This window comes from Lagopus muta, chromosome 14, assembly GCF_023343835.1.
Source record: "Lagopus muta isolate bLagMut1 chromosome 14, bLagMut1 primary, whole genome shotgun sequence".
NCBI classification, from domain to species: Eukaryota; Metazoa; Chordata; class Aves; order Galliformes; family Phasianidae; genus Lagopus; species Lagopus muta.
In genome coordinates this window covers 11,230,012-11,250,660 of record NC_064446.1, presented here as the reverse complement: position 1 = coordinate 11,250,660, position 20,649 = coordinate 11,230,012, and the positions used below count along the sequence as shown (strand labels likewise).

General features: G+C 41.8%; 1 protein-coding gene across 9 annotated transcripts in view; it reads left to right on the top strand.

The window, feature by feature from the left end:
- Positions 1 to 20,649, top strand: part of SGCD (sarcoglycan delta) — a 309,270-nt gene that overhangs the window by 265,167 nt on the left and 23,454 nt on the right. For all 9 annotated transcript variants that reach the window (XM_048961004.1, XM_048961005.1, XM_048961006.1 and 6 more), the window contains one exon: positions 9,382 to 9,454. In XM_048961004.1, the coding sequence (XP_048816961.1) occupies positions 9,382 to 9,454 (73 nt within the window). The remainder of the gene's footprint in view (positions 1 to 9,381; positions 9,455 to 20,649) is intronic.

Genomic DNA, 20,649 nt, shown 5'->3' with positions numbered 1-20,649 from the left:
AATATGAGTGTGGTGAACTGATTTGTCTGTGCAAACTTGCCCAGCTGTCTCAAAAGCTTCACGTACACAAACATCTATAGAAAGCCTTGAATTAGCTTGAAGGGAGGAAAAGAGGAATCCTGCAGAACTGCTGTTGCAAGACCAGCCTGGTTAGAGAACTCTGTTCACATTTCCTCAATATTACAATTTTTGTAGCTTTGTGGTATATTCTTTCCAGCTTATGTTTGCTGCAATATTTACAGCAGAGTCACTCTAATGAGTTCAAGAGTAGTTCATGAAAATCATGGAAAAAGTATTTCATGAAAATAATCTGCAAAGCCATTTGACTGGTTCCAGTCATTTTAGAGTGTGGTGTAAGCTAGAAATATAACAACTCACCACCCATTTTTGCTTCCTGCACCCTTCTTCAAAAGCAATTATTTATGGGTCAGAACATGCACAGTGCCCTTTACAGCAGCCATTATGATTTCAAAATGGTATTTTGCTGATTTGTTTATGGCAGACTGAGTAACTGTTGTAGCCAAGTGTTGAAATCTGAACAGAGCCAAAGAGGAAATAGAGCTTTCTGGCCTCACCAGTGTGTCTGCTGCAACTCCGTGCCTGGAGATAGATGGCAAGCTTCAATCTTTGTGTCTAGATCTTCTACATTTTCCCAAAAAAAGTATCCTTTCTATAGGTCTGTAGGTAGTTTCTTCAAGGGAGAAATGTTGCTACAATACTCATTTCTAGCAAATATAAGTATTTTTTACCGCGATCTTTTTCCTGTGCAAAAGCAGCTGAAAAGTTGCATCTTGCAGCTGACTCCATGAGGGCTCGGTGCAGCCAAAGCACGGCTGTGGCTCCGTGCTGTGCTTCTGGAAGCAAACACTGGACCATCAGCACTGTGTCAGATGCCTTTCCCAGTTCCTCCAGTTGCAAATGAGTTCCCGCTCACTCAGGCTGCTTCAGAGACACCTGGATGTAGCAGTTGCTCCAAGCTCCCTTCTGTGCTCCTGGCAAGAGAAACAAGCGTGCCATGACCATGTTAGCTGTGCTGCTCACAAGGCTTGGACAGGCATTTGACCTTTTGCTGAAGATGCTTGAACTTCTTCAGGAAGCAGTTGTGAACATTGGCTGTTCACTCTCTATAGGTAATTAAGCAGTAGTACTAATACAGTCCTGGAGCAATTGCCAAGCTGTCATGTAGTCATTGGTCCTGCAGAAAAGGAACAGAGAATAGAATGAGAAAACTGGGGAAAGGTGCTGACAAATGCAGATGAAAGATTTGAGCATTGGCACCGGCACGGCTGGAAGCAGCCTCCACTGTCTGCAGCCTTCATTCATGGCATTGGAGTCTCATCCCATCTCGTTGCATATCTGTGGTACTGGAAGAAAAATCGTGTTTAGCAAACGTGAGCAGCAGGGGAAAAAATGTTTCCTGTCAGCGATTAAAGCCACAAAAAAATTTTTTTTTTTTTTGTCTCAGTTAGGAATTGTGCTATTGCCATGTCAAACTAACAGGCATGAAAAAGCGATTTAATGTGTAATCAGCAGTAACAGGGTAACAATTCAGAAATCACACATTAAAAAAAAAAAAAGTGGATGTGGTTGAACTGGATTGCTTTTTCCCCAGCGTTTCGGGTGGAAAAAAAGTCTCCTATCATATTAGGCAAAAAATTAGAATGACCAGAGCTTGAACAGGAGTGCTGGTCTTCACCAAATGCTTCTGATCGCTGTGCTGCCTTCAGGGCAATAGGTCTATTTAGACACTGTTGTCTATTCCTTTCAACAGTGAATTCAAATAACATTGCCCTTCTTTTTCAGAACCCACTTATCCAGACTGTAGACTTGTCTTTTGTTGGTGAGAACAATGTGTGTCAGGAGGAAGAAATAGCAATACGTTTTTTTTTTTCTGTTTGCTTTTGCTTCAAAGTACATTCCAGGCAAAAAGGATAGCATTTATGTAAAGTGTATAGGCTTCCAGTCCAGGCTGAAACGTGCTTTCAGATTGCGTTTCCTTAATCCTGTTTAAGGAAGAAGAAGAATCATCCACCATCAGATTAATATTGATTAAATGTCACAAGGATTATGAAAGAAACATACTGTACGCTCACCAAACACCAAAATCAAATTTAAAAGTGTGGCAGATTTATGTTTTATTTCCTGAGTGCCTTCTCCAGCCTTCACAACCTGATCTGTCTGAAGCCAAAAGAACATTCTCCTTGATAAATTTCCACTGGGTATTCCCACTTCAGGTGCTGTCCTGAATTTCTTTGCAAATTTACACAAGAATGCCAAGAACAGCTTCAAAGGAGCTCAGTGATGACTTTGCTGTTGTTGACCTGCAGAAAAAGTATTGAACGACCACAAAACTAGATCAGATGGAAATATCCAGAGGTCAGCAGAGGTTGTAGCAACTTTTTCTTCGTATGTCTTTTCTCAGTTTGGATACAAGCCCTCCTGTTCTTTTCTGTTTATGTGTGTCAGGGGCTCAACCACTGAAGCTAGGCTGCAAGTTCAACATGTGTCTACAGTCACACACATCAGTAAAGACCTGTGTGCTCATTTGAGATCTTGCAGCTCATCCTATTGCTTGCACGTTGCCTAGCTTAAAAGCGGGATCCATGTATTTGTCAGCACTATGAGTCAGAGAACTGCTTCTCCTCCATCCCATGAAGCTGTTGGTGTTGGAGGCACAAGAAGTTCCCTTCTGGCCTGACCCAATGCTTAAGGTTGACTCATTCCCCATGTGCATATCTGGTGCCAAGTCCAAATCCCAAAGTCCTGGGATATTCTTAGTTACAGATAGTGAAAGAGAGAAAATATATTTGCTATCAGATTCTAAATAATTTATGTTGCATCTTTATTAAAAACACTTCTGTTGATAGTGTACGCCACTCATTACACAGATTGTCCTTGAACAACCCCTCAACACTTTGGCACAAAGGTATGCAGACAGACCATTGCAGTCAACCATTTTTATCCAATAGCAGAAAGAAATAGGAAAGAAACTTTATGGCTTTTGTTCAGCGCGGTGGGTTAACCTAGCCGTGCTATTATTGTTGGGCCCTGAAATAGACCTCATTGATTTCAGATTTGATGGGATTCAAGGGGAGCAACAGCAATTACTATGTTCATCCATTTAAAAACGTAAATTAGAGATGAATAAGGCTTTTAAAGCTAGGAATTAAAAGAAGTGGGCGCAAATCATTTCTGCCTGTATTGGATTGGATTTATTTCCTGGATGCCTGTTTGCCCAGACACCTTTCTGAGACTGTCACATATTACCCCAATGAGATCTGCAGAGGATAGAACCTCATCAGATGAGTATTTTCATGTACAAATTGCTGAATGTGTCCTGATCAATAACTGTGGAAATAGAAGTAGTTTCTGGTGATCATCAGCACACAATACATTGTCTATTGACCTTAGCTAGAAAAAAAAAATCAAAGCAAATCCTTTTCCTTCTCCCCTCATTTGCACAGTGCTATGTTAAGGCAGTGTTCTAAGGAGAAGATACACTTAAGCCAACCTGATCACCGAGTCTGGCACATGGCTCTGAGCTCCCAGTTTCATTATAAAGCAGTGGTATACAACTCTAAAAATGTACTGTGGATGTGGCATTATTATTTAAAGAATGCACAAACTGGGGAAATAATCTGTTGTGTAGAAAAAGTAAAAATAGGAAAGTGGGGAATAGCTCACCAAGTACATTTCCACTTGAGTAGAAACCTGATTTTTCTCCCTCTGTGTTCTGTTCACCCCAAGTGCTGTTCAGCTGATTGCCACCTACCCTTGACAGCAGGAGCATCAATCACTAGTCCAAAAATACCTGTTGTTGCGCTGTGTCTGAGCTCTTCTCCCTGTTGCAGCTGAGAGCAGTGGAAGTCTAGAGCAACAGTTTTGTGCAGAGGGAGCAGTATGTGATCAGGATCTCGTCACAGGGACTGGAGCCCAGTTGTATCTCAGGGGAGCAGGATGGGCCCTTGCCTTTGCACTAGGGATGGTGCCAGGACAGAGTCATGCAGCTCAGATGATTTTGCAGGGCACAGGAAAAACAAGAAGCAGTTAGGAAAGCTGAACTGTTGATTCCCTCTTTCGTCTTGCTGGATATGTTGCTGGTGAAGAAAGTTGCATGTTCCAGTTGAGATTTTGCATCTTTCTTGGGGCCTCTGAAATCCCTCTCTCTCCTACAGAGTTACTGGCATCCAGCCATTGCCGAGGTCACACTACAGAGCCTCTGCCTTGGTGGTGTGTTTGTAATCTGCCAGTCTTTTGTCACAAAGCTCAGGAGATTGATTGGCTAATTCCAAATAGGGATGAAGAGAGCTAACATTTCAAAGACCCTCTTCAACAGGTGACTGGCAGACCAGCATAGAGATACTGACACAATGCTTCTGCTTTGTTTCAATCTAAAACTTGATAAAAAACACAGTCTGATTTCATGTATTTTGGATTCATATTATAAAGCAAGGTGATTGCCAAAAGTGCATAGAGCAAGGGAGAGAGAGGCAAGAGGAGATCAAGAAGGTGGTTGTAACTCCAGCAACTCACTTGCAAACTGCAACCAGGCTTATGTCCTGGATGTGGCACTTGGCTTTTAAGGTACCTGAAGTACCAAAGAAATTGCAGGGTCTTATTTGGCAGACCTGTTCTCCAGTTCTCTTTGTTTCAATTCTAAAAGAGAAAAAAAGGAAGGAAGGGAGGAAGGGAGGGAAGCAAAGCAAAAATAATCACTGAGATCGAATACTGAATGTTTCCTTGCTTAAGGTTCTTGTTTTTTGCTCTCACATGAAGTTCCCCCTCAGTTTATGTATGAGGGAGGGTGGGAGGGGAAAGCATTCACTGAGTGAATCTTCATGGTGATTCAGAACATTTTAGGTAGATGCTGTCATATGCTTTGTAAGTTCCTGACTGATTGTGTGGAATTAAGTTATTGGGCAGAGAACCAGCTAATGGAAACACATTGATGAAATCATTTTTGAGGGACATTAAATGGAACTTCAAATAAAGCTGAAATGGCTGTATGGATTTTTCAGTCAAACTGTTTATGAACATTTATTGGTGGTAAATTAGAGAGTGTCAGAAGAGGGAATCAAGTAGGTATGGCTTTTAATAGGAGTCACTCTGATATAATACTGTGAGAAGGAATAGTTTATTGCCTAGGGATGTATGATACAGTATGTTTAAGTACAAATTATATGATTGTTTTCTTCTAAATGTCTTTGGCTGTTTGCAGGTGAGCTGCCCTTAGCAGCAGCAAGTCTCGGAAGGCAAAAAATATTTTCAATACTTGGCAATGAAATGGAAATTTTATACTATGCATTTTTCATGTTGGATAGCAAATGTTTTAATAAAGGATAATTCAGGAAGCAGAAGCTGTATTACACAATAGTAAATTTAATTTACTTTTGTTTTATGTTTTGCAAAAGGAGAAGACGGATAGAGTATCTTTGCTTGAGAAGGGAGATTGCAGCAGCTAAGTCTTCCATTGTTGGAGCTGTGCATTAGTACTGTTTGCCAAAACCCAGCATTCCTAGGGTAGGTAGTAATGAAAATAAGCCTGTGGGAATGCAGGATGGCAAAGCACCTTCTGGTCTTGCAAATCTGGTTCCCCACACCTTGCAGTCATGAGTTTGTCGAGTCTGTTAGGTTGTCTGTCCCATCCACTGTAAGAGAAAAGTTGTTCCTGTTTTCACTCCTCTGTTGCGCCCCCCCCCCCCCCCCCCCCAAAAAAAAGAAAAAAAAAAAGAAAAGAAAAAAACTGTTTTTTTCTTCCTAAATGTATTTGGAACCAGTTTACTGCTATTTGCTCTCATGACAACTTTGGCCTATAGCCAGTAGTTCTTTTTCCTTTGTGTTATTTATCCTCCTAATGTGTTTATACACAGCATTCATATCCTTCCTTCACCATCGTGCTGCTATACTAAAAAACCTAGTCTTTCTAGCCTTCTTTTGTAGGGCAGGCTTTTTCAGTTCCTGCAATCAGACAGTGTTTTCTGTCTGCACATGATCCTTGAGTGAGGATGAGCTGGAGGCTACATTAAATTCAATTCAAGGATTCACTGGTTATTCTTAAAATAATGCCAGTCTTTTCTTGTTCCCATGTTTCTGTTAGTCTTGCCTCTTCTCATTCAGTTTAATGACATGCTTGCCTTTCATTTGGCCCTGTCCTACTGCTATGAATCATGAGTACCCCATGGCCTCTTTATGGGACGTTCCCATTCAGGGAGCATCCAGCGTGGAGCAGAAATCCTCATTTCTCTCTAAGCACATGACCTTAGATTCCTATTTTTAAATTTCACCCTCTCCCTTCTACTCCCTAAGGCTACTCATTCATTTTACCATGACAGCCCAGTCCTCTGCAGAGCCAGGACAGCCTAATTCCATGTCAACAGCATATTTCTCTCAAACTTTCCTTCTTTTTGTGCCAAGGCCATTAGTAAAAATTTTAAATGAGGTCACTTCCTCCAGCCTAAAGATTTCACTTTCAACGCAGTCCAACACTGATGCTGTCACTGCCTGGCTGGGGACTTCTATAGTGGTTGAGAGCCAGACTTTGGCACAAATGTCCAGTGTAGTTGAATTTTTCCAAATGTTTATCACCGTATGGAGGCACAGGGGGAGGCAGTGACCAAGGCTTTTCATGGAAAATAGAAAAGTGGTGGAATTGGGCACATTTCCAAACTTATAATATTTCAGATAGCACAAAAAAGAATGGAGAATGGTTATTTACTATTTCTCACAGTCCAGGGCAGGATGAGCATCCAGTGAAATCATCAGGCTGCAAGGTGAAACAAAGGATGGACTTCTTCAGAGCATTTAGTCCAACTGCGGGCCCCCTGGTAGAGAACTATGGACAGTAAAATCATGATGAGGTTGAAAAACAGAGGTGAGAAACGTTTACCAGTGTTTCTCTGGTGGCTGGATGACAGCCAGCCCTCAGAGACCCTCAGCTGATGACAGCCAGAGCTGAGGGAGGGGTGGTGTAACCCTGGCTCCTCAGCATCCCTTGTGGCTGCTGTCCTACACGGTGACAGGGACAGGCAGCCCTGTGGGAGATCTCCTGTGCTTAAGAGGGAATAATAAGAATTGATGCTGTCAAGGCAGGTGGCATTCATTTCTAATTCGTATTGAAGGAGTGAAGCGGAAAGGTTTGGAAGTCTCGTTTCTGTTCCCAGGACTCTTAGGGGACTCTTCCATGGATTTGGGAATGATGAACACAGAAGAAGAGGGTTTAAGGACTGCGTGAAGGGAAAGGAAAACCAGGGGATGGGTGAAAGGAGAGGAAGCCTTTTTCATTTTCAGTCTTCCTGAAATAACTGCATTGGAGTCTCCACTGGCTTAGTTTCCAGAGTTGCTTTCTATGTTCAAAGACATAATGAAAGACTGGAATATTCCAGGTCACTAGAAGTATGTCAGTTCTCCTCATCCTGCAGGTGTTCTGGTTACTTGCAGATCTCACACTTAGTGTGTAAAAATGAATGAAAATTACTGGCATAAACAAAGTCACCTGTTGAGCGATGCAAGTGGGGAAAGTGGTAGAATATCTCCCTGCACCTCTCCCACAGCACTTTCTCATCTTCCTCACCTCAAAAATCATTATTTTATTATGCAATGGGTGCAGGCTACATCTTTCAATAAGTTTCATTGGAAGGCTAATAACCAAGGCAATTGTGTGGATAAGCAGAGTCTTAAATTGTTTGGAAACTGTTGAGAGAGGACAGATCAGATAATAATAACCTTCATGGTTGGCAAGCTGCACCTGCTTCTGACAACTTGTAACGATGAAGGCTTATAGTTAACTTAAGAGCTAAATATCTATATTGGGCCATGGAATCAATTTCAATTCCCAAGTATAAAGCTTCAGACTTTAGACAGCTTTTGTCATTTTTGAGATTACTTTGTTTTTCTCTAGGTTAAAAAGGAGTTGTTTTTTTGTTTTACAGACGTTGAGAGTGATTATTTTCATTCCATTTTTTTCTGTTAACTCATAGGGATGGCTTCATTAATCTATCTCAGTGCAAAGACAGTGTACTCACATCAAAGCCATGAGTGTTTCTCCCTTATAACAGTAGTTACAAAAAGGTGTTGTGTTTACATTTTGCATCGTCTTCCAATGTGCTCATAGGTAACAATTTTAATAGGACATATTAAAAACAATCTCAAACATATCTAAATGATCCCATCAGGGTCTGTAGCTGGCATCAGCTTTATCAAAGAAAAAAAACCAAGGACATTAAAAAATGCCACTGGTACAGTTTGCATGCAGACACTGAAATTGCTGTGAGGAACGCAGATAATGAATGGCTAGTTGGTCACAGTGTAAATGCATGTAAGGTCTGGATGTAGGAATGTAGGTCAGATTTGTTCCCTGGGCAGGCAGCTATGTTCAGGACAACAGGAACATGAATTTCTTGTTTATTGCCATGGGTAAGACTATATCATTCACTGATGTGCTGGCACTGAATGTTTCAATGAGAACAATAAGTGGCATAATGCAGCATGGAGGGTTGGTGACACCCCCTGGGGACAGCTGTGTCCAGTGGTGAGGTCTCAAACACAATGTTTTAGAAGGGGAATGGGTTCAGAAAAGAACAGTAGAAAGTCTGGAAAACATGAATAATTCATGTTCACAGAACAGAAAGCCATAACATTTTGGAGAACTGAAGAAAAAGTTGAGGTGGTTGGGTCATTGTCACTAAATAAATGCAGGAGAAAGGTGAAGATTTGTGTTCATGCAGTGTCCATTGGCTGGCATGCAATGATGTAAGAACATTTAGTGGAAGGAACAATTCTGATTAGATGCCCTTTTTAAAATTAGAACAATTAGTGGAAAAGCTTATTTTATGGGCTCTCTTTGGCTTAGAAATGAAATTTGGAGAGCACATTTTTCTAAAGAGACGCAGCGTGGCTCATTCGTGGACCTGTTGCAGAAATGACAAGAGCACAGCCTGACCTGAGAGATGCCTGCAGTAATTGAGCCAAAATTTGGTTTTCCTCTGATTATTTCTCAGAGCCCAGCAAAAGAAATAATTTCATGACATGCATCCAGGTTCATTAGTGGGAGATGTAGCTGCATTGGTTATTAGAGAGGTATCTGTTCCAAGCTCCCTGCATCAGCTGGGTCAGCAAACACCTCCCATATTCAGGACACAAATTTTACAGCCTGAAGTGCAGCTTACAGGCAAATCCCAATTGTAATCGAGACAACCAATTTCAGATGATAAGGATTTAGCTTTTCCTGGGGACAGAAGGGGTGTGTGTGAGAGAGAAATGGGGTCAGGCAATGGGGAAATGGGGTCAGATTAAAATTGCACCTAGGTATGATTTGACAATCACTCCCCTGATAACAGCTTATAATGTTTACAATTTGTCTTCTGTTTTGTTTTGTGATTTCAGGAGCAGAAGGCACAGTGTTCCCTAAATCTATAGAAACTCCCAATGTCAGGGCAGACCCCTTCAAGGAACTAAGGTAAACTTTGGAATATGGTTTAACGGTAACTCAGTGGTGCCTTGCTGGGCATCATTTCTGCTTTTGCACAGGAACTTGGGGCTTTGCTTTGGATGGCATCACCAAGGGGATGCCATGGAAGAGAGGGATCTTCCATGTTTATGTCTAACATGACAGAGCTAAAGGCAACTGTGAGTGATGAGAGAACCTTTTCTCCTGTGTAACACACTCTGCTTATTTTGGGCTCAGCCTTTGGAAAGAAAGAGAAAAATCTTTCTCCTGGGTGTGCAGGGAGGTACTGGAGTCTGTGCTGAGTCACAGGGTGTAACAGCACAATGATAATGCTCTCCAGCATTGTCTGTCTTGCAGAAATGCAAACCCTCCCTAATCTATACCAATTCTAGCTGTGCATGCATGTCACTGCTGAACCTTGCAGTCACCACTTGCTGACAGCAGGTATGAGGAGAACTAGTTTTCCCAAAATCTAATTGATCTAATGCTGGGCAATGTATTTTAAAAAGAATGTTAAAGTCTCTATGTGTTAGTTTGGATGATTGGTCTCTGGAAAGATATGGCCTAATCTGAAATCTTCTGACCGAAAGGGCTGTAGGGGGTTTCTAATAGTGTTCTAATTTTTCTTGCTTAGAAAAAGAGAGAAAAAGAGGGGAAAAAAAAAATCTGCATGTCATCTTGTCCTTAGATCTTGGGTTGCAAATACTGCTTTCCTGGAGCATACTAGGGGTGAAGCAATCTCTGGACAGCTCAAATTGTGTTGTGAGATGGGAAACAAGCTCTCGTTAGGTCTCTGTGCTGTGATACTGGGAGAAGCGATGGCCCAGCCTAGATCACCATGAGTGGTGAGCAGCATCCAGGCTGCCTTCTCTTGTGCCTATCGCTGTCCTTCAGTTTCTCTCCAGGAATACTCTTATTGTCCCATTCTGCACTCTGAGGATCGCCTGTCAGACCAAAAGTGCAGCAGTGGTGTGAGTCAGTTCATGGTTAAAGTTTGTTCTGTGATTGGTGACATTAACACCACCTTGTGTTTTTTTCAGTCTCAATTTGCATTCTTTTAGAACAGAAGAAATGGGGTCCTTGCACAATTTGCCACGCAGCTGCTGGGGAAGGTCCAGGGTCTGCAGAGCACTCATGGGTTGTGATGACATGTGGATGACAAGGGCTTGTTGGTACAGCCCATCTCAGCAGAGATTTCCAGCAGGAGAAAAAAAAAATCACAATCATAGTTAAAATGTCCATTAGCATCTAAATAACTTAGGCAATCAGGTCCTGTTACTGGTAGTGATTTAGGTCCAAGTTTTTACTTGCTTTGGACTTTTCTAAATGTGGGAGGGGACTTTCATCTGAAGAAATGTAAGGTGTAACATTAAAGGGGGCAGATGTCAATTAAAGTAGCCTTAATCTGATTGAGCGTGCTTCTGTTCCATAGAGAATTAAGCAAAATGAAATTGAAACAAACTATGGTGGTATCCATGCAAGGAGTTGATATTTGATCTGCTTTAAATTCTTGTAATTTTACTTGCTCTTGTAAGGAGCTGCTGGAGATCTGGCTTTCTTTGAAATTAGTAGACTGTTTGAAAAAAAATCCTTTAAAAAAAACTGATTTTTTTTTTTTTTTTTTTTTTTTTTTTTTTGCCTTTTGTAAGGGAAAGTAAGTAGGATTTATTTTGAAAAAAGGCCAAAAGGGTCCTAAAGCATTTTATATACTTCTGAAAATTTTATCTTTACAAAAGTAAATGTTTTTTTTTCTGCCACCCTGACAGGAAAAGAGATGTGGGTAGCGCTTTGCAGAGAAAGTAAAGTTTCCTGAGATCAAATCCTTTACTCCTCCCTAAATCAAGAGCCATCCTTCTCTCCCTACACATACAAAAGTTTATTGGAGCATTCGTAGGTGAAATAGTGTGTTTTGGGAGCAGCACAGATTTCATAGGGGAAGGAGCCTTATTCTGGGGGGACATCCTTTTGTACCTTCCTATTTTGGTAGCACTGTGTGTGCATAAGGTATCCTTAAGTCTGGTTAAAACGATGCTGTGGTAAAATGGCCCCAAGCGAGATGGCAGACTGTGGGTCCAGAGCTGGTACAAGCATGTACTCAGTAGCTGGCTTGACTCTCAAAGACCTCTTTTTCTGTAACAAACAGTGGAAACCTTTCTTTCCTTCTTAGGCTGCAGTTTCTGGGAGAGAGGTGCACCATCAGCTGTTGTGGGCTGTCACCAGTGCCGCCAGCCTCAATCACTGCTCCTAGACCAAACAGTTAAGATTAGTTACACAATCCATTTTCATCCATTTGCTTTTTTCAGTAGCTTAGTGACTCCCACCTCTTCTTTAGGAGACTTCAAAATAAGGTGACAACAACTGTCACAAACAGAAGGAGAGGAGACCAACTGCTTCTGTCACCACTGGGAGCCAGACCATCTGTATGTCTCCTTTTTCTTGTTCCTCTGTTTAACAGACAGACTGATTTCCCCTTCAACACAGGCAGCATGCCACTGTGCCAGTCATTTCTGCTTCTTCCCTTCTTTTTCTTCTCCATCCCACAGGCCTTCAGTCATGTGCAGACATCACAAAGACTGATACGCTCTAAGCGATGTCACATACATTCTCAATAGACTTTCTGTCCCTGTTTAGCTGATGAATGACCTTCAGTTCGTATAGCCTACTTCATTTATTAGTGGCTTCTCTATAAGCTGGTCAACTTCCTGGGGACAGACAAGGTAGCCGTCCTCCTGGCGCACCAGCAAGCCCTGTATGGCCCTTTTCTCTATGTACCTTTCTGTCTGCAGCAGTTTAGATGGAGAAAAATTAGGTGGCAGTATGTGCATAGATTTTCCTTACATGCTAAGCTCATAAGATAGTAGTTGGGCTGCAAGAATTGGTTTGGCACTTCTTTGACCCAGGTCTGACTTTGCTGCTGAGACTTCTCAGGTTTTCAGCAACCTCCATGCAACAGAAAGGCTCATGTATCCCAAAAAAAGAATCCTACAGAGCCCAATATCAGTTGTATTAGGAGCAGCAGAGCTCATAAATGCCTGGTTTAATGCTGAGGTGGGTGTTATTAGTGATCCATGTTTTCTTTTTGTGATCTAGAGTTTTCTTTAGTCGTGACATAAGAGTAGAAATATATGAAAAACTACTTAATATGCATTAGTGAATATTTTCCTGTATTTACTTTTGAAAAGGGACAGATTCTTTAGCAGTTATAGGTCAAAGGGAAATGGCTTCAAGGCAAAAGGGGAAATTTAGATTGGATATAAGGTTTTTTTACAGTGAGAGTGATGAAGCACTGCACAGGTTGCCCAGGTAGGTAAGTAGATAAATGCTCTATTCTGGAGACATTCAAGATCAGGCTGGATGGGCTCTGAACATCTGATGGAGCTGTAGTGGTCCCTGTTCATTGCAGGGCAGTTCGACCAGATGGCCTTTAAGGGTCAAACTCAAACAATTCCATAATTCTGTGAAAGTAATTTTAGACTCCTAAATTTTTGCTAATTGGGTTGTAAGCTAATCAAAAGCAGTAAAAAGAAAAGCAAAAAAAAAATCAAATTATTTTCAAATTCTTGGACTGCTTAAAATTCCTGCTGAGCATCATCCCAAAATAGTTCAGGGAGAGGAATTATGAGATTTTTTTGGGGACATTAAATATTTGTAGTAATTGAGTCTTTGTAATGCAAGTTGCTATCCTTGTGATTGCCTGTATATAGAGGTTGACTGCAGATGCTCTTTTGTCACTGGATTGTTTTAATAGAGCCCAAGTAACTTGGTAAGAGCTTTACTTGAGAGCCTCTCCTTGACTCTGACAGAAATCACCAGGCTTCCTCATTTGTCTTCTTTCAAGAGGGCAATTTATGTTAAGAAGAGTAACAAAAACTGTCTGACAATCACAAGATCAGTGTCTTCACTGCTATTGAGACATCCTTCAAGGAAAGGGATAAGGGATAGACCAGCTGATGAGCGGCAGTGAAGGGAAATAATTGGAGGTGGAAGCATAACTAAAAAGTGAGTGGTCCAATGTAAAAAAAAAAAAGTATCAAAAGGATGTTAAACTACTACGTGCAGGAAGGGTGCATGTTGAACAGGCGCTGTACAAGAGCACCTGTCCGTGGGCTTGTTGTTGGGGCAGCTTCCTCAACCCAAACTGCCTTGTTCAGACCTAGCATAGGGATCTCCCTCATAACCAGACTGCTAGGCCAGGCACTGCAAGCATGTTGCTGAAACCCTAGTTTAGGGTGTTTATGTTCCTGGAGTTAAATAAAAAGAAATCAGCGTGAAATTCACTTTGTAAGCGGCAATCACAGACCTGGAATTCGTCCACAGTTATTGTAGGTTAAAAAATGCCATAAACTGCTCATCCAAGGCTGGGAAACCAAGGCATGATTGTTTTTCCTGTTATACACAAATATAGTTAAGGGAGAATTAATCTCTTGGGCTTAAAGGGGTAATTTTTGACCAAAGTTAATTATGAAGCACTGAAAGTACCCAATAACAGATGAAATGCACTTGTAGTTTGATTTTATTAGTGCAATTCTACCTTACCGTGTACAGTATTGAACTATCCAAATAGTCCAAGTGAGACCCATTGTACCAAAAAGCAATTTAAATACAGTGCTTAGCTAATGCAACAGCACTCTTTCTGTGAAATAATAATTCTTATCGAATTAAGGCTTCTCTCAGCTGTGCTTCACAAAGCAGCAGTGATATTTTCAATAAGAACAAACACAAATAATGTTTCTGTCTAAAAACCATTATGTTCACAAAGATCAAAGGAACAAAAAGTAGAGGAAACACAAAAAATCAGTTGTATGAAAGAGGAAGTATTTGGTGGGAAATGGATGTGATTTATGAAGAGTAGCATGTCACATTGAAACATAGTTTAGCTTTTAGCAAACACTGGGAATTCCTTCAAGGTGGCAGCAAGGAAAAAACGGTCAATTTAGCCTTGCAACTAGTAGTGTTGTTTTCAGATTGATTAGCTGGTAAGGGTGCTGTAGCAGAAATGCTGAATCACAGCCTGAAGCAGTGATTGAGCACCTGGTAGGAAGGCAGGGCCAGCCCAGGGGAGTTCAGGTGCATGCAGTGCTCCTGAGTGATTGGAAGGGGTGGAGCCAGGATCCATCCCTTACCAGACCTCATTTAAGGGCTGGCAGTGGAGACAAGGGGGGGAGGGGGCTATTGCTGGAGGTCCCTGCCTACTTGAGGCCTGCTGAAGGTAAGCAGTTTTTCTTTCTCTGTTTCTGCATCCGTGGTTGTTGCGTTTGGGCTTGTTCTTAGTTGCTGTAGCCTAGGGCTGTTCCACTGCTATTGTTGCTGTAGTTGCCATCATGTTGTAGCATTACAGTAGCTGTTCTTTTCTTTGTTTTACTGGTGCAAAATGTAATAATTCTGGTAGAATTTTACCAGCTTCAAAACAACATGCTTTTGCCCTGAGATGGGTTTTACTTTCCATGTTTTGTAACAAAATGTAATAGTGATTAATGAGGGCAGGATTTCTAGAATTGTCCTCACCAAGCCAGTGCCTACCTTTGTGTATACAGCTGGAATGAGAGGAGAGGTTCCTAGTTTCTAAACTTCAAGCTAGTTTGAGTGGACCCTTGTGAGGTTTGTTTGAAAGGCAGAAGTTCTCGTCACTCCTGATGTGCTTATCTAGGATTCCACATGTGATCTGACAATTTTCTCACGGCAGGTAACATTTCTTGAAGCACTTGATGTTGAATGTGACTTCCTCAGAGCAGAACTCATGATTGCTTCTCAGCTGCTTTGCTGTGGCCTTTCCTGCTGTTGACATGCCTTCTTGCTGCTGGCCATTTGTCTGTTAGAGCAGACAAACCACAGCCTCAGGTCAAATGGAGTCTTTCCATGAGGCTTCTTATGGATGATATATTGAGCACTTAATACAATGCATTTGATAGAAGGCTTGGAGTTAAGGAGGCAGATGATTGCAGGTGTTTTCCTTCTGTTAAAATAGAACTGTTGCAGAGGAGTCTTGCTGCTCCCTCTTATTGCTACATCATATCTGCTCTTAATGACTATCACCCTTTCCCACCCAGCACAAGATATGGGATTTAGCTCTTAGTGTTCTTTCCTTCCCTATTTTTAGCAGGTGGTGCCTAGATATGGATCAGATAATAAGGCACACACCTGGCAAATGACAGAGGCACTGACAGAGCTTTGCTGACTTATCCCAGCTGTATAAATCATGGCATGGCCCTGCTCACTGTGCTGCTAACAGGAGCTGCCCAATGACAGGCAGATCCTTTTCAAGAAGGGCTGGTGGACAGTGAAGGCCATCTTAGTGGGAAGGTGAGTTTGGCATAAAGGTGTTTAAATTGCTGGAGTAAAAAATGAGATAGGCTCAAACTACAAAAGAAAGTAGCTGGAATTTGTGATTGAACAGTCTGTGGTCAGCTATGGGGCTCTTTTTGGATGCACCAGTGTGTAAGTGCAGGTCTGTGGGTGCAGGAGCATCTTCCAGAGCTACATGGCCCGTAACTGAAAGTAGAAGTGTGAGAATAGGGCAGGAAGGGGCAGATTTCTAAATTAAACTGCTGCCAAATGGCATGGTGTATAAGGTAGAGAGCAGTGGAAATCTCTCATTTCTGGCTGGAGGATGCACAGGATTCCTCTCCTTATGTATATAATTGAGCAGCAAAATAGCAAGTGTGTGCTCATTGCCTTTCTCTAGTTAGACCAGGGAATTTTCTGCTGCCCCCTGCATACAGCAGTATAGGCTGGATCATTATTTGCTGTCTGCATTTATTCTGCAAGTGTTTCCTAATGCAAACAAAATCTTTTTCTGGGAGGTATTAATCATCAATCCTGCTTGTTATCTCAGGCTGAATATCTTTTGTGTACACAGGATCAGTGTCCTGCCAAGGTGTGTTGCACCTGTGGTTGTCATTACATTTCAGCAGCTGAATATCACTTGTTCCATAATCAGAGCATCCCTTCCAATGCTGCTCACAAAGGTGTGCAGGCCAGAAGTCCTCTGGGACCTGAGAGAAGCCCAATTGGTGCTAGCAATCTGTGTACAGTCAGTCACAGGCACCCATTTGAATAACAAAAATGTAAACTGTTTTTTGCTTTTTTTAACACTGTGCAGCATGCTGCTAACCTTGGGTAGAAAATAGATGCTAATAAATGCGAGGTCTTAAAATGTGAATAATAACCATTTCACACTTCGTGGCAGATTCATACTGGTGAAATGGCTTAATACTTAATTACAATGCTTGTCCTTCCCTCAAGTGCAGATGACATTCCTCAGATAGATTTTTTGCGATGACATCTGTGGAAATAAGTTGAGAAACTAATTAGTTATTCACATAATACAAAATATCGATGGTGCCCTGATTAAAAGGATGTGGTGGCATCTGACTAACATGATGTATCTGTCTGGTAGTTCAGTCTGCTCCCTGAGGTGATGTGTTTTGGAAGAGAAAATAAAAACAACCCCTGGCCACTACAACACAGATGTTTATATTTTGTTAATGATTAAGCAGAGCTACCATGTTCAGGAGTGGCATAACTTATTGCTTGTGCCTAGGAGGAGCACCAGGTCTGTGGGCTCTAAGGACCGTTTCTGTGGTGTTGACTGTAATGGGATCTGCAGGTTATTGACAAACAGCAGCCCTAAGCATCCTAAAAGCAATCATTAGACAACTGTCCAGAGAGAAGAGCTGGCAGGCCAGCATTTGTTTCACTGCAAGTCGGGCAACACTTTCCTTGCAGCAGAGCTTTCTCAGCTCTATCCTTGTGGGGTAGCTGAGAGATGGTGTCTGCTGTGAGATGAGACATTTGGAACAGGTTGTGCATAGAGATGTCCCATCCCTGCAGACAGCCAAGTCAGGCTAGTGGGGCTCTGAGCAGCTGGTGGAGCTGTGGATTCAGTGCAGGGGGGTTGGATCAGGTGGTCTTTAAGGGTCCCCTCCTACTCCAATGATTCTGTGTTTCTGTAATTGGTAATGCTTCGTGAGAGTCTCAGTAACTGTTGGTTTATTGTAGCATTTGCGCTTGAAAAAGAGCTGTTTGTACCAAGGATAGTGAACATGAAATGCAGAAGTAGAGAAGACGCAAAGGAGGCACCTTACCGACCCGTGCTCCTGATCCTATGTTTAACTCCTTTGAAAATTGTGTGATATTTAGGATGTATTCATGTTCAAAATGGCTGAATATCTCAGATTTTCCTTGAAATGTAGTTCTTACCTTAAATAAATGGGAGGAATTCAATCCACTGAACACAATGTTTGCATTTCAGTAGAATATTATCTGGCTTTCTTTAATATTTATGTCTTTCCCTCCAGCTGTGTATCTTGCATTTCTAAAACCTGAAGTGAAGGGCAAAGTAGGCTGCATATAGGTACTGCACTCAGTGCTCAGTCCTTGTCTTTAAGGGCAGTCTCCCTGCCAAGGCTTTGTATATCAGTGCCTGCAGCACCATGAGCCCAGCATGGGAATCGCAGCCAGGGTTTGGCTGCTGTGGTAGTGAACCTCAAACCTGAGTGCTTAATACAGATTTCTTATTAACCTGAACAAAATAGGGAAGGGCAGTTCAGGTGCTTTCCTACACAAGTGAGAAGTTCTGCAGGGTTTTGTTCCCTTTTGCTTACTGCTTGTGCCTGAGCTCAGCTGTATCGAGGCAATCATAGTTATTATGGAGTGTGAGTGAGGTGCTTTGAGCTGTACAAGTCCATCCTGGTTAAAAAGGACACTTTCACAAAAGCATTAATTGTACTTTAGACAGGAATTGATAGTGGTTGTATAGCCATATTAAAGAGAAGAAAAATGTATTTCTAACCATAATGAGATTCTTGCTTTTGAAAGCAGTGCTTTGTATCTTATTAAGAGAAGTCATAAATATTCACTGTGCCTAGAGGATCTTTAGTCCAAATTTATGTCATGTGGAATAGAGCTGTTTTCTCTAGGCCAAGAAGGGTGGCTGTGTTGTTACTTCACATCTTGATTTTTATCCTTGGAAAGTGTGGTGCTGCTGCTGCCCTGCTCCTTATGTTTTATATAAATCCATCCTTTATGTTGCAGTCTAGCTTTATCCCATGGGCTTATGTGGCACCTCTGGCAGTCTGAATAATAGTTTCCTTTCAAATGACGTCGCTGAGATCACATACTCCTTGCTTTCAAATGGTGTTTGATGTCGTGAGAACCCATCTCTAGATGTGACTCAACAGTCAAACCTGTGTCCCTTATGCAGCAGAACAGTACCAGACCAAGAAGGGGGCTTGGTTTGCTTTCTGCAGGGTGCTGTCAGAAGTCACTGCCATATCATCGTTGCAATTCATAAGGTGTGTTGCACTGAAGGCCACTGTTTTGCTATTTACACAAATCATGGCAACTCCCATGGGCTGGAATTGGAAATTTGTGTGCAGATTCAGCTCAGAAAACAGAATCCTTTACAAAGCTAGTCTTGGTGGCCAGTTGGCCCATCTTGAGCAAGCTCTCAGGCTGTATGATTCCCAGATTCTGCTGACGCTTCTGAAGCTGACAATTCCCAGCTCGGTTGGGATCGATGTGAGCAGCTGAGAAAAAGCAACAGTTCTTAGATGCCAAGTATTTGAAAGCATTGTGTAAAAGATAGAAGGCAAAATGGCAGTCGCTATTTATTCCATCAGCTGATGTGGCTGCTCTAAATATATAAAACAATATATGAATATGGCTTTGCTGGCAAGTAAAATAGTGCAGTGTCTCACTCCAGCTGCACAAGAACTTAGTGTCTTCGGATAGAAAAAGTCAAAATTATAAACAGTGTGTTCCACAGTGCTGTGTGTTGCTTTGGGTCTGTGCATGAAATGAGGAAGCAGAAATGTGATTATGACCAATAAAAGCCAAAAAGCAGGTGAGTGTCTCTGAGAGAGCCTGAAAAACACTTTCAGAAACACAGCTCAGTTCTCCAGTAGGGAGGAACACATTTCTCAGAGCGTGGGCAGTGGCTGTGGAAAGAGAGGAGCTTTTTTTCCCCTGAGTTCAACTGACACAAATGGGGGTCAGGCTGCATGGACCCAGCAGCTATTTCACCAGCTGAAACTTCTGCATCTCAGCTGCAATTCTGTCATGTTGAATTGACCTTGGTTCATGGGATCTCTCTTGCATTTCACAATACTAAAACACATTCTCTTCCTCTGGTTTCACATCATTAAGGATGGGCATGGGAAGAGACTGACTGAGGACATGTTATAAAACAACACTGGGGAATCAATCGAAAACCCCCCAAACTTACACCATCAAGGGTCATAGGAGAGATTGTAAAACAGAGGAAAATGGCTTCCTCGTGCATTTGAGAACAGCTGAGAAGGCTGGATAATGAGTGGATGTGCTGCTGTAAGGAGATGTTCCCTGCCAGTGAACTCAGAGAAAATCTCCTTATATTTAATAAGGGTAGAAAGCAAGACAGAGTTCATGCTGCTAGTGCTGAACTGTGTGACAGTGATAACAATGTCGTGTCCTGTCCACTTCCTTGAGTACTAACATTTTAAAAGATAGAAGTAAAGTAAAATGACACTTTTTTTTTTTTGAGAGCTTGGTGTCTTAAATTTAATCGATATTAATGGAAGGTTATTAGAACTGTTCATTTTGATAGAAAATGTGCAGTATCTTCTCATGCAGTGCCAGAGGTTAAAGATTGTAATTGCTTCCTAAGGTTCATGAAATGAAATTCTCTTATGATCCACGAGATGCGATTGAGTGAAAAATGTGTGCATGTGCGATGGTTTGTAATAAATTCATGTTGCAAATAAAGGTCGTCTTAGGAAAGCAGTCTATCATACTTGAATCAGCTGAGGATCTCTCTTGAAAAGATGGCAGCTTTTATGTAAACCTGAAGAATTTCCTTTTGGAAACCTGAGTGGTTCCGGAAGGATCACCTGTGCTTTTGTCTGGTTTATATACCTCTAAATAACTAGAGATGACATTTCTGACAGATCCTTTGTGGGTACCAGAGCTAAGCTGCCTGCCTAAGCCCTCCAAATGTTCCTTACCAGGTGATCAATTCTTGTTCCTGTGGGTCAGGAGGAACTGTGTGGGGAGCAGAACGAGAAAGCCAGTCCTGAGTGTGCTGTGCAGGTTCCAGCACTGTGTTTTCCCTGCTCCCCAGATCCAAACTGTTGGGTATATACCATAATGCAAGCATTGGCTTTATTCCCTAATTGTTTTTAAAAGTACAGAAACTTTGGTAATGTGGGACCACCTGTGCGGGTTTG